The sequence below is a fragment of the Scyliorhinus canicula genome, chromosome 1, assembly GCF_902713615.1.
Source record: "Scyliorhinus canicula chromosome 1, sScyCan1.1, whole genome shotgun sequence".
Classification (NCBI taxonomy): Eukaryota; Metazoa; Chordata; class Chondrichthyes; order Carcharhiniformes; family Scyliorhinidae; genus Scyliorhinus; species Scyliorhinus canicula.
The window spans coordinates 109,887,162-109,901,636 of NC_052146.1; the positions used below are offsets into that span (position 1 = coordinate 109,887,162).

Sequence of the window (14,475 nt, forward strand, 5' to 3'; positions counted from 1 at the left end):
GATGAAGACCCAAATGATAGCAGAGAAAGCACTGAGAAATACATCTTTAGCACAACAAAGTTAATTAATCAGCAATAAACACAATCAAATAACTTTAAACCATGAATTAAAAAGTGTAATCAATATCAACAAAAGCCAAGATTCACTGACTATTACAGAATGGCATAAAACAACACAGCTCTCAGAACAGAGTTCATGTGTTGGCCCACTGAGCAACGGGATTGAAGAAAGCAGAATAGAGGAAAATAAATTGCAGAGTATTTATACAAATCCTAATCAGTATTTAGTGCAGCATACACTTGCCTTCCTTTAGCCGAGGCATGGTGCATGATACTACAAGGTAATAGAAGGGACTGGCAATTAAGTTTTGAAAATGTTTAAAAATAATTGTCAAGCCCTTTTATAATGTTACCGAAAGTTAGCCAAATGGTCAATAAATGCACTTGCAAAGATTTGCATATCAAGAGGTATTCAAATAAAACCAAGCGGGTTACTAACTCCAAAAAACTGAAGTTTTTAAACAGGATAACTAAAACACTTTGTTTGTACTGTAACCTGAAAGTTAGTTCATCACATTTAATTAAAAATACAACCTTCAAGGCGAATGCAGCTTTCTTCCACTCTGGGGCCAAATTCTGACAATGCCCACACCTGAAACAGGAATTTTTTTTTTCATTTTAAAAATGTTACTCAGCATGTAGAAAGTCCATAATTCAAGAATAGGTTCATAAACGGACTACTAGATTCAATATCTGATTGTTTTATAATGCATGATTAAAGATAACCAATGATTATGGTTATACATACAACTGATTGACTGTCAATTTCTGTGTACACTTGGCAATGATACATCCATATATATTGCCAAAAACTAGGTGCTTTATTTCAGTTTCTGTTTCACTGAACATGTATAAGCTACAGGAAAATTGCACTTCAGCCAAGATGTCTAATTATTGTGTAATACTCTTAATTTGTTCTGCCTTCACTCATCACCCTGCAAATACTAGTATCGTAATAAAAGTAGACTTCTGGTGGTGGCCATGAGCTGAGCAGTCGCATAAAAGGTGGCTCTCTTCTAAGAACTTCGACTATGGCCTTTTAACCCCAACAAATGAGCACCAAAAGTACTCTTAATCCTCCAGACTAACCCCCAACCCATCAACTGCACTGCTATGCAGGATGGGAAAGAATCAGTCGCCCAGCCGAAAAACCAGTAAAGGTGAGGGGAGGAATACCTCAGCCTTGGAGTGGTGATCCGGACGCAGAGGCACAGAACCGGTGAGGGTTGACCCCGCAGAGGCTTCGAATCCCGGCTGGGTCACTGTCTGTGCGGAGTCTGCACATTCTCCCTGTGTCTGCGTGGGTTTCCTCCGGGTGCTCCGGTTTCCTCCCACAGTCCAAAGATGTGCAGGTTAGGTGGATTGGCCATGATAAATTGCACTTAGTGTCCAAAAAAAATGTCAACTGGGGGTTACTGGATTACAGGGATAGGGTAGATACGTGGGCTTCAGGGGTACTCTTTGTAAAGGCTGGTGCAGACTCGATGGGCCGAATGGCCTCCTTCTGCACTGTAAATTCTATGATTCAGGACAGGAACCTGGGTTTGGTCAGGTATGGCATGAAAATTGAATGCCTTTATGGAGCGGGGGTGGGGGCAGGTAGACCCATGGAGGCTCAATCACCCGAGAGAAAAGTAATTCTCCTCCTTCTCCCACGTGCACAAAGCCTACTCACAAAGACTTTTTTGTCATAGGGAAAAGGGTGCTTCCAGGAGGTAACAAATGCGGAATAGTTTGCCATTGTAATCTCTGACCACGCATCACATTACGTGGACAGGAGATTGGAGAAAGGCCGGGCCCATGCCTACTATGGAGGCTGGATGCAGTTCTCCTCACCGATAATGAATTACGTACAAAGATATTCCAAGTCATCGTCAGTTATGCGACCTACAATCAGAACGGGGAGGTCTCACCCTACACGTTCTGGGAAGCACTACAGGCAGTGATCAGCAGCAAAATTATAGTTTATAGGGCCCTTAGGGGCTGGAAGGAAAGGGAAGCCAAGCAGCAGCTGATCGACTCCATACTGGAGGTGGCTCGGTGGGACGCCACAGTCCCAACTGCGGAACTGCTGGTGGAGAGGAAAAAGCTGCCGATGGAATTTGATGGAAGGAAGGCAGTTCACCAGCTCCGCCAGGCAAGGGGGTGCGTTTTACGAATGTGAACAGAAGGCCGACTGCATGTTAGGGACAGAAATGGAAGGATAGTAGCAGATCCAAATGAGGTTAACGAGGCCATTGCAAACTTTTACCGAGAGCTATACACCCCCGAACCCTCCTCGAAGACTCGGTGATGGAACAGTCCGTCGACAGACTGGATATACCGGAGGTGGGGGAAGACAGGAAACAAAGGCTGGAAGCACCGCTAGAGCTGGGCAAAATCATGGAAAGCGTAAATTTCATGCAGTCAGGGAAATTGCCAGGAACGGATGGGTTCCGGTAGACCTTTACAAAAGATTTCCAGCAGCGCTGGCTCCGCACTTGCTGGAGATGTTCAACGACTCATTGTCAAAGGGGGCCCTGCCGGCCATGCTGGCCCAGGCCTCGATCTAATTGATCCTGAAAAAGGACAAAGACCTGACAGAGTATGGAGCATACAGACCCATTGCTCTCTTAAACTGATGCAAACGTCCTAGCGAAAGCACTGGTGAGGCGCCTGGAGAGCTGCCTGCCAGATGTGATTGCAGAAGATCAGACCAGGCTCGTCAAGTGCAGACAACTAACAGCGAACATCAGACGCCTGCTGAATGCAATAACACCATCCGGAGAGAGGACACCAGAGGTTCCTAAGGCGAGCATATACTCCAAATACTTTTGGCTGCACAGTGGAACGAGGCATGGGTGCCCGTTATCCCCACTCCTGTTCGCACTGGCTATCGAACAACTGACCATGGCCCTTAGATTGGCAGAGTGGTGGATGGGCATTCGGAGACAGGGCAGAGAGCATAGAGTCTCACTTTATGTGGATGACCTGCTCCTCTAGGTGTCTAACCCCCTAGCCAGCATGGGAAGGATAACAGAGCTCCTTAGAGAGTTTGGCACCTTCTCAGGTTATAAACTCAACCTGGGAAAGAGCAAAATCTTTCCACTGAATTCCTGAGAGGGAGGAACGGAGCTGGAAGGTCTATCGTTTAAAGTGACCGAAAGCAGTTTCAGGTACCTGGTGATCAAAGTGGCCCACACCTGGAAGGACGAGGCTCCAGAAATTGAACCTCTCCAGCCTAGTGGAGAAATGAAGAGGGAGCTGCAAAGATAGGTCTCGCTCCGGGACGGGTACAAGCGGTTAAAGGGAATGCTGCCTTGATTCCTCTTCGTATTCAGATCACTCTCGATCTTCATCCCCAAATCCTTCTTCACCAGGGTCAAGTTAATCATGGCCTTCGTCGGAGCAGTGACACGTGAGGCCTGGCCCTACCGAACTTCCTATTCTACCACTGGGCAGAGTTTGCACATTCTCCGTGTGTCTGCATGGGTTTCACCCCCACAATCCAAAAGATGTGCAAGTTAGGTGGATTGGCCACGCTAAATTGTCCCTTAATTGGAGAAAAATATAATTGGGTACTCTAAATTTATATAAAACACAAAAAAAAATACGCTGCATTTATTTGGTGCTCTCTCCAATATTCTTACTTTTCACTCCAAAAGGAGCAGATATACTGGAGGCATAGTTCTAGAGGCATCAGTTTCAGGTCCACTGAATAATACACCATGCACATGAAGTTTAGGCAGACTTCATATCTATAAGATCTCATTTATGTGTTACTCTTCCCAACAAACATTCAAGGAATGCTAATCGAAAATTTAGCTCCTGGTGTGCATTCATAGTGTTTTTTGTGTATCCTCACGAGCAGCTGAACAGGGACACCTTGAGATGATGATTGCATGTCATTGACCATTTGCGCAGTCTAACATTGCAGTCTACCGTGTGAATATCTTCTAAATAAAGCTCTACAATTTGCTTGAACCTCCCAAGGTTTGCAGACTTGATCTTGAATCCACCACATAAAAACTGGTGATGTGGTAGGTGAACAGCATTTGTAGGCACCCGAACGCAGTTGCCGAGAGTAGCAAGTGCCCTGCAACAACAAATTTAGAGCTGGGGGTGTTGTAAAACACAAAGGAAAACAAGCTGAGCTCGGGTTGTGGCTTGTTTTGGGGAGAACGGAAGCAAGGTAGTGCAAAAGATTCGTGGCACATATTTCAAAGTTGAGTACAGGGTCGAGGGTGATGCCGATAAGAGGGAATCATGGGTTTGAGCCAGTGAGGATGGATGGGAGGTTTCAGGGGAAGGGAAGGGAAAGATGTTAAAAAAATGAAGTATCGGTTTCTGGAAGGGGGAATTTGGAGGAGTTGGCTGCAGCGTGAGGAGGGCTTTAGGTATATGCAGATGCAGAATTTTGCAAGAAAGGCTTCCCCACGTTTCTCGGCGACGTTGTCCTCCTCGTTGCTGGAGGAGGTGCTGCCGGTGGGGGGGCTGTAGAGTGGGGTCATCTCAGCGATTTATGGTAAGATTATGGAGGAGGACAAGGAGTCTGTAGAAGGGAGTAAGGCCAAGTGGGAGAAAGATCTGTGGATGGGGCTGTAAGAAGGATTATGGTGTGAAATGCTGCTAAGGATCAATGCGTTGACCCCAGCAAGGCTGGGGTTGATTCAACTAAAAGTGGGGTACAGGATGTACTTAATGAAGGCGAGGTTGAGGGGGTGAAGGATAGTTGTGAGCGGTGTGTGAGGGGCCCAGCCAACGATGTCCACAGTTCTGTATATGGAATTGGAGCCAGGTCCCCATGAGGCCATATTCAGGGCGTCAGATCTGACGGAGTTGCAGACGAAAGCGGGAGCAGACATTTTAGCCTTCGTCTCATTGATTGCTCGCAGGTGGGTCTGGTTGGGGTGGAGGTCAGCTTCTCCCCCTAATGCCTCGGCGTGGCTAGGGGATCTGTTGGTGTTTTTATCGTTGGAAAAAGTGAAATTTGCCCTGAGAGGGGCAGATGAGGGGTTCCACCAGAGATTGGGGGGGGTTGTTCATTTTACAGACCACATTTTGGAGACCTAGTTGCCGCCAAGGGATTGGGGGGGGGCGGTTCAGGTACTGTTGGTGTAAAAATGCGGAATTAAAATATTTTGTAAAAAAAAGATTTGTGGCAAGTCCTTCCATAGAGAAGAATACGGGGGGGGGGGGGGGGGGGGGGGGGGGGGGGGGGGGGGGGGGGGGGGGGGGGGGGGGGTTGGTGCTGTGGGACCGTTTGATGAGGATACAGAGCAATGGAGCTCGTATACAGACCGATGCAACTATTTTTTTCAAGCTAACAAGAGAGAAAGAGAGGGAGAGAGACAGATACACGGAGATTTAACCTCTAAGAGTCTGATACAGTCGGAAAGTCAGGCACAAAAACATATGAACAAACAGTGGAAATTTTGCAGGGCCACTGTTCATGAAAAACTTTTCGTCATCACAGAAAGGTTTAAGTTTCATAAATGCAACCAAGGTGGATTACACAGTTTATAGTTACCTTGAAAAGATTGGCTGAACAATGCGAATTCGAAGATGTGTTAAACAATACCAGCAGAGATAGATTAGTCTGTGGTTTAAAGATGCTATTCAAAAACAGCTGTTAACTCGAAAGCAATTGGACCTTAAAGAAAGCTTTGGAAGTTGCTGTATCCATGGAATTAGTAACCAAAGAAGCTCAACAATCCAGTTCAACCACAGATTGTGACACACAACTTATTGCAACGCAAAAGATTACCATTTGGCATCACTTCAGTGTCAGCATTGTTCCAACGAACTATGGGAGTCCAGTGTTATCTTGGTTACTGGGAAGAATGATCGAGAAACATTTCTGCAACCTGGATAACACACTTCTAATCTTTGAAGATTATGGATCAGGAGTCCAAAAAGACAAATCTGAATTTTTCCAATCTTCAGGTGAATATCATGGTCATGTCATCGACGTCAAGCGACTACACAAATTGCCTTTGAAAGTCAAAGCCGTTACAAAGGCATCCGCACCTCAAAATGTCAACCAACTTTGATCTTTCTTAGACTTACTAAATTTACTATGGAAGGTTTGTCCCGAATCTGATGACAATTCTAAAATCCTTGCACAATCTACAGTGTCAAAATAAGCAGTGGAGATGGATGGGATCAATGGGAGAGCACTCGTGCAAGCCAAAGAGGCGCTACTCAAGTCAGAAGTCCGGACACATTTGATCCAAACTTACCTCTTCAACTGGCATGTGATGCATCACCTTATGGGGTTGGAGCGGTGGCTTCCTGCCACCATCTTAGCATAGACAGGACTGGTTTCCTACATCGTCCAAACCCGAGATGATGTAATATAAAGAAGGTGAGCTGATCAACCTTTGGCAACAAGAACCAATCCGCCAGAGGCAGAACCAACAGAGCCCAAATCCAGCTGTGCCAAGAGATGACTGGGACATTACAGACCCTGACACCAATCGAGGAAAACCGCACCTCAATAGCGAGTCAAATGCCAAGTCAACCTCACATAGCTATGTTGACTCCGGTTAAGATAACCATTAATGATGCAGCACGGTAGCACAAGTGGATAGCACTGTGGTTTCACAATGCCAGGGTCCCAGGTTTGATTCCCAGTTGGTCACTGTCTGGGCAGAATCTGCACGTTCTCCCAGTGTCTGCGTGGGTTTCCTCCGGGTGCTGCAGTTTCCTCCCACAGTCCAAAGACTTGTTTAGGTGGATTGGCCATGATAAATTGCCCTTAATGTCCCAAAAAGGTTAGGAGGGGTTATTGGGTTACGGGGATAGGGTGGAAGTGAGGGCTTAATGTGGGTCAGTGCAGACTCGATGGGCTGAATGGACTCCTTCTGCACTGTATGCTCTATGTTCTATGCCAAAAACACCAGAGGTTGCAGCAAGTACTCAAAACAAACACACAAGGTTCGCAGACAACCACAAGAGAATGAGGACCTCCGGAACGTCTGATGTATTGACTGTGTTGTTGATTGTTAATTTAAAAAAATATATAAATTTAGACTACCAATTCATTTTTTTTTCCAATTAAGGGCCAGTTTAGCGTGGCCCATCCACCCACCCTGCACATCTTTGGGTTGTGGGGGTGAGACCCACGCAAACACGGAGAGAATGTGCAAACTCCACACCAGCAGTGACCCACAGCCAGGATTGAACCTGGGACCCAAGTGCTGTGAGGCAGCAGTGTTAACCACTGTGCCACCGTGCTGCCCCTTTGTTGATCGTTCATTTTGCTAATTTATTGTTATGGTTATACTGTTTATCGTGTCAGGGTCCACGGATTTAAAGGGGGAGCAAATGTTGTATATTCATGGTATTTTTAATGTTCCTTCCCATGCAGGCTTGTAGCTGAACAGGGGCTCTATAAGAGAATGATTGTGTGGCATCGTCGGTTGTTTGCGTGGGCAAATAGTCTAAAATCAGAGCCTGTAGTGCTCCAAGTTAAAGCACATGGGATATGGGGTCATGTTCTGAAATAGATAGAAAATTGGCTCGCTGACAGGAAACAAAGAGCAGAAATATCAGGTCTTTTTCTGAATGGCAGGCACCACGGTGCTCAGTGCTGGAACCTGAGCTATTCACAATATATGTTAATGTTTTAGATGAGGGAACTAAATGTAATATCTCCAAATTTGAAGATGATACAAAGCTGGGTGGGAGGGTGAGCTTATGAGGAGGATGCAGAGATGCTGAAGTGTGATCTGGACAAGTTGAGTGGGAAAATGCAGTATTTATTTTAATCGCAAGTGCCCAATTCTCTCCCCCCGGGTCCTCGGCGCCGTGAGGCAGCAGTGCTAACCACTGTGGCCCTATACCGCCCCTGGACAAATGCAGTATAATGTGGATAAATGCAGTATAATGTGAGGTTATCCACATTGAAACCAAAACAGGAAGATGGATTATCTGAATGGCTATAAATTGAGAGGGGGAAATGTGTAACGAGACCTGGGTGTCCTTGTAGATCAATCGCTAATGGTAAGCATGCACGTGGTAAAGAAGGCAAATAGTAGGGCAGCATGGTAGCACAGTGGCTTCACAGCACCAGGGACCTTGGTTCAATTCCCAGCTTGGGTCATTGTCTGTGCGGAGTCCGCACTTTCTCCTCGTGTTTGTGTGGGTTTCCTCCAGGTGTTCCAGTTCCTCCCACAAGTTCCGAAAGTCGTGCTTGTTAGGTGAATTGGACATTCTAAATTCTCCCTCAGTGTACCCGATCAGGTGCTGTAGTGTGGCGACTAGGGGATTTTCACAATAACTTCATTGCTGTGTTAATGTAAGCCTACTTGTGACACTAATAATGATTATTATTATGGTATGTTGGCCTTCAGAGAAAGAGGATTTGAGTACAGAAGCAGAGATGTCTTGCTGCAATTATACAGGGCCTTGGTGAGACCACACCTGGAATATTGTGTGCAGTTTGGTCTCCTTATCCGAGGAAGGATGTTCTTGCGCTATGTTTTTTAAAAAAATATAAATTTAGATTAACCAATTATTTTTTCCAATTAAGGGGCAATTTAGCATGGCCAATCCATCTATACTGCACATCTTTTGGGTTGTGGGGGTGAAACCCACGCAGACACAGTAAGAACGTGCAAACTCCACATGGACAGTGACCCAGGTCCTCAGCGCCGTAGGCAGCAATGCTAACCACTGTGCCACCGTACTGCCCTTCTTGCTATATGGGTGGGGGGGGGGGAAGAGAGAGAGAGAGAGAGAGAGAGGGAGAGAGAGAGAGGGAGAGAGGGAGGAGGAGGAGGGAAGAATCACACAGAAACCTAGAAAATTCCACTAGGATTTGACAGGGCAGATGCAGGCAGGATATTCCCGATGGCATGGGAGTCCAGAACCAAGGCTCACAGTCTGAGGATACAGGAAAGGCCATTTTGGACTGAGATGAAGAGAATTTCTTCACCATAGAGTGGTGAGCATGTGGAATTTGCTACCACAAAATATAATATGTTTTAAATGAGTTAGGTATAGGTCTCGGGGTTGAAGGGATCAAAGGATATGGAGTGGAGGGGCGGGGGGACAACAGACTATTGAGTTGGATGAGTTATTTTGGTGTTTCACGTGTGGACTTTGTCAGAATTTGGCCCCTGAATGAAAGAAAATTGCTTTTATTAAAATATGATTATTGACAACCATTTTAAGTGAGCCGGTCAAATGGCACTCTAAGAACATAGAACATAGAACAGTACAGCACAGAACAGGCCCTTCGGCCCTCGATGTTGTGCCGAGCAATGATCACCCTACTTAACCCACGTAACCGGTATACCTGTAACCCAACAATCCCCCCATTAACCTTACACTACGGGCAATTTAGCATGGCCAATCCACCTAACCCGCACATCTTTGGACTGTGGGAGGAAACCGGAGCACCCGGAGGAAACCCACGCGCACACGGGGAGGACGTGCAGACTCCGCACAGACAGTGACCCAGCCGGGAATCGAACCTGGGACCCTGGAGCTGTGAAGCATTGATGCTAACCACCATGCTACCGTGAGGCCCCTAACACTCTAAATTTAAAAGAAAAATGATTATACACGTGGGGTGCTGCAAATTGTTTTGTACAGACCCAAGCAGGAAGCATTTAATTAGCCGGGTCCAATGTAATCCCCAAAATAATTTACATCAAATGCTAAACAGTCATAATATTAAAATTTTTGATTAAGAAATATATGTAAGAACATGGAGGAAACCCACGTCATGTAAAAGTTGTTTCTGAAGGTTTCAGCAAGTGCGATCTTGAAGTCAATTTATATGGAACCCAACCAAGTGTGTCAACCAGTTCAGTTTTTTTAAATTTAGTTCTTCTGAACAAGGTACAGATTTCTTTATTTCTTCTCTCCCATCTTGCAGTCAGTAGCTCACTGGTTAAATGCAAGAATGAGTCTTCATCATAACGAATGGTGGAGTAGGCTTGAAGGGCCAATTGACCTACTCCTGCTCCTATTTTGTATGGTAACATCTAAATAAAGTTCTATGCTTTGGTTGAACCTGCAAGGCCTGCAGACTAAATCTTGAATCCACCACAGCTCCTTTCTTGTCCTGCAAGACTCATTCTTGCATTTAACCAGTGCGCTAATGACTGCAAGATGGGAGAGAAGAAATAAAGAAATCTGTACCTTGTTCAGAAGAACTAAATTTTAAAAAAACTGAACTGTTTGACACACTTGGTTGGATTCCATATAAATTGACTTCAAGATCGCACTTACTGAAACCTTCAGAAACAGCTTTTACATGACGTGGGTTTCCTCCATGTTCTTACATATATTTTTTAATCAAAAATTTAAATATGATGGCTGCTTAGCATTTGATGCAAATTATTTTGGGGAGTACATTGGACCCGGCTAATTAAATGCTTTCTGCTTGGGTCTGTACAAAACAATTTGCAGCACCCCACGTGTATAATCATTTTTTTAAAAATTGAGGGTGCCATTTGAACGGCTCACTTAAAATGGTTGGCAATAATCATATTTTAATAAAAGCAATTTTCTTTTATTCGGGGCCAAATTCTGACAAAGCCCACACATGAAACACCAAAATAACTTTTTGGGTGTGATATACCCAGCACGTAACAAGTTTAATTCAATAACTGGCTTAAAAAACACTGCTGAATCCAAGATCGGCCCATATTTTAATGCATGGCTAAACATAACTTATGATTACAGCTTTACATACGGGCTAATCTACCATGAACATCAGTAGTTTTGATCGTTTGGCCATTGTGTATTCATATAATTCTTGCTGAAAACTTGCGACCATTTCTAAAGCCAACATGTATATTGTGGATTCTGTACTGGTTGCTTTGGGTCACTTCCATGTTTAGTGAAACAGAAAATGCTGTACACTACAGGAAAACTGCACTGAAGCCAAGATGCACTTATATACATGTTTTTCACAGACATAGAACATAGAACAGTACAGCACAGAACATAATTCAGTTTAACTAATTCCCATGAAACATACATGTCTTAAACAAAACTCTGCAATCAAGTTGTTTCAGTTACGATTATGTTTACAACATAAACTCAGACACAATTATTTAACACATAAATTGATTAGACGTTTGACAATGTCGAATAGATTATAGATCAAATTTAAATCTAAACATGCAGGTGGAATATTGTCCAACTGTAAAGTGATAGGCCTTGGTCGTATTATGTACATCTCACCATGACCTAGCCCATTAATTTTCCTGCCATGTCTATAATAAACAATCTGTAGCATACCCCAATTGTTAAACTAATGTACTCCTGACTTACCATGGAGCATAGAACTCCACCAACCACAGTTCATCACTTTCAATAACTTCTGTGTTGAAGTTATTTTGGGTCAGTTCCACTACATCACTTGCTGAATAGAAAGCATTGACAGTGACCAAAGACCCAAAGATACCTGCAAAGAATAACAAGGCTTCAGTATTAGATTCTGAATGGCGATACTGCAAATGTAAGTGGACCAAAATCACACATACAAAACTTACCTAGCTCTTCTAAAACAATTTATGCACAAAGGCTCATCCTTGCATAATTCAGTTTAACTAATTCCCATGAAACATACATGTCTTAAACAAAACTCTGCAATCAAGTTGTTTCAGTTACGATTATGTTTACAACATAAACTCAGACACAATTATTTAACACATAAATTGATTAGACATTATAAGCGCATGACAATATCATACAAATAGTTTAACTAACCCCATATGTCATCAGTCTGCAGTGACCATTTTTTTCATCCAGAACAAAACATCCCCATTTCAATAACATCGTCAGTGTCAGTTCAGTTAGGCCCCAATTCATAAGGGGATATGCAAAAGTGACTATTTTTAGAAAGCTGAACCCATTCTGAGCAAACCAAAAACTTTGGTCACAATTGTGATTAAAGAATGATTGCCCCATGGAAGGTAACCCAGATTAAATAAGTAACATACTATAAATATATTTTGATTACTTGTTTTATCAGGATGTTAAAGTATTGCTGGTGATATTAGCGAACAATATCAAAATCTTGCAAACATCCCCAAAAGTGTGACTGCGTCACATAACAAGTTGGCACAATCTTTGCTTTCTTTTAGAGGTACACATATGTCTGTAACATTTTTAATTTGTTTTGAAAGATTCACAAAATGCAGTCTACCTAATACTAAGAAACTGCTTTGTAGTGATATCAATTTGCAGTAACAGAACCATGACTTTATGCTGATAAGATCAGAGTACAAGAGGGAGGAATTCAAGAAAGGTCATCTTACACCATTTGGGTTTCATGTCATAGAGAACAACCAAACACTTTTATCCTTGAATGTAAAGTATTTTATTTAAATGCAATTTATTTAAATGACGGCAGCATGGTAGCATGGTGGTTAGCATAAATGCTTCACAGCTCCAGGGTCCCAGGTTCGGTTCCCGGCTGGGTCACTGTCTGTGCGGAGTCTGCACGTCCTCCCCGTGTGTGCGTGGGTTTCCTCCGGGTGCTCCGGTTTCCTCCCACAGTCCAAAGATGTGCGGGTTAGGTGGATTGGCCATGCTAAATTGCCCGTAGTGTAAGGTTAATGGGGGGATTGTTGGGTTACGGGTATAGGGTGGATATGTGGGTTTGAGTAGGTGTGATCATTGCTCGGCACAACACCGAGGGCCGAAGGGCCTGTTCTGTGCTGTACTGTTCTATGTTCTAAGCCGCAATCTGATTTTTAAAATTGTATTTCTTTCTTTGTTACAAAGCCCTTAACCTATCTCCTTGCTTCCTCCAAAAACAATTCAATTTCAAATTGAATCCAATTCACGGTCCCCACAAGAGAGACTTGCAAGATCCAAGCTGACAAGAACAGGAATTACATCTGATCTCGGGCTTGATATTACTTCCTGGCCATTGTTTCTCCCCTGCCGGGTGTATCGGAATATATTTTAAACTACCATTCTGGAGCAGATCGCTGCACGTGTTGATGACTTACCTCAGAGCACTCTCTTCAGTATATTTGGATTCCCAGTCACATTGTGCCGACTAACACCAAGTTGGTAGCGACAATAAATCACAGGCAAAGAACACGAAGAGTGCCCACAGAGCAGTCTGTTGCAGATTTTCATCTCGTTCAAGTACCCATATTTTATAAACCGCGCCAATATGGAAACAGAAACACTGGTGTTGGAAGAGTAACCACAGTAACATTTCAGGGAAGTTTTAATGAAGTATATATCCTTCATACATCACCATTTAACATATGCTGTATTCAGCTTGGTAAGTGATCTCACTCGGCATATTGTAATGACCTGTCAAAGATCAGACTTTGGTGGGTAACTCAGATCAGCAGAATCAGGCAAGGCTGCCTCCCCATGATTAAATATTGATGGAGAAGCAATGTGGTTGCAAAGCCGTAGAGCAGAGAGGAATCAGTGTGGCTCTTTCTGATGTATAGAATGTGATGCTTTAGTCTAAAGGGCCGCTGGCTGTGGCGGTTCAGGCGGCAGAGAGAGTGGGAGACACTCACCGAGCAGACGAAGCAGCTCCATCTCCCCGCTCCTGGGCTTCATACCAATCGCTCAGGCGTTCGGGTTCCACTGGCGAGAGAAGCGAGGCCGCCGGTCTGCAGCTGGGTCCCGGTTTAATAGCCAAGCGCCGACGGTCAGTCCACCGGTCACTCACTCACTCGCTCGCTGACGGTCAGCCAGGGGGTCCGGCACTCAGGCAGGCGGGCAGTCAGGCTCGGGTCCAGCGCTCTCCGTCTCGCTCCTGCCGTGGCCGCTGCTCATTGGCTGTTGCCCCATTGTGACCTCAACTCGGCGTCAACAGATCTGACCAATCCGGAGACGGACACGTGTCAGCAGCAGCAGCACCGTTTGCAGAGCGAAGCAGTGCAGGAGAGAGAGAGGGATGGACAGATTGGGAGAGACAGATAGAGAGAGAGAGAGGCAGAATGGAGAAATAGAAACAAATAGAAGAGAGATGGATGGAGAGGCAAAAGAGATAAGACACAGATAGAAAAGGGATGAACAGAGTGGGAGAGACATGTAGAGAGAGATGGAGAAATAGAAACAGGTAGAGAGATGGAAGAGGCAGAATGGAGAGATAAGAGACAGATAGGAGAGAAATGGATGGAGAGGCAAAGTGGAGAGATAAGAGACAGATAGGAGGGATGAACAGAGTAGGAGAGACAGATACAGAGAGAGGCGGACTGGAGAAATAGAAACAGGAGAGAAATGGATGGAGAGGCAAAGTGGAGAGATAAGAGATAGGAGGGATGAACAGAGTGGGAGAGACACAGAGAGAGGCAGAATGGAGAAATAGAAACAGATAGGTGGATGGAGAGTGTAATTGATAATATGGAAAGATGTGTCTGTCTTGTTATGCTGTTGGCGTAGCATAAGCGGCTTCCTTGATCTGCACTCTGACAAAGGAAGGTTCAGACGT

General features: G+C 44.5%; 1 protein-coding gene across 1 annotated transcript in view; it reads right to left on the bottom strand.

Moving 5' to 3' along the window:
• The window catches only part of pdia6 (protein disulfide isomerase family A, member 6), a 34,455-nt gene extending 20,645 nt beyond the window's left edge, over positions 1 to 13,810 (bottom strand). The window contains exons 1-3 of the mRNA XM_038797468.1: positions 13,556 to 13,810; positions 11,334 to 11,466; positions 594 to 651 (exon numbers count right to left, since the gene is read on the bottom strand). Coding sequence (XP_038653396.1) covers positions 594 to 651; positions 11,334 to 11,466; positions 13,556 to 13,598 — 234 coding nt within the window. The 5' untranslated portion in view covers positions 13,599 to 13,810. The remainder of the gene's footprint in view (positions 1 to 593; positions 652 to 11,333; positions 11,467 to 13,555) is intronic.
• Between the last annotated feature and the right edge of the window lie 665 nt (positions 13,811 to 14,475).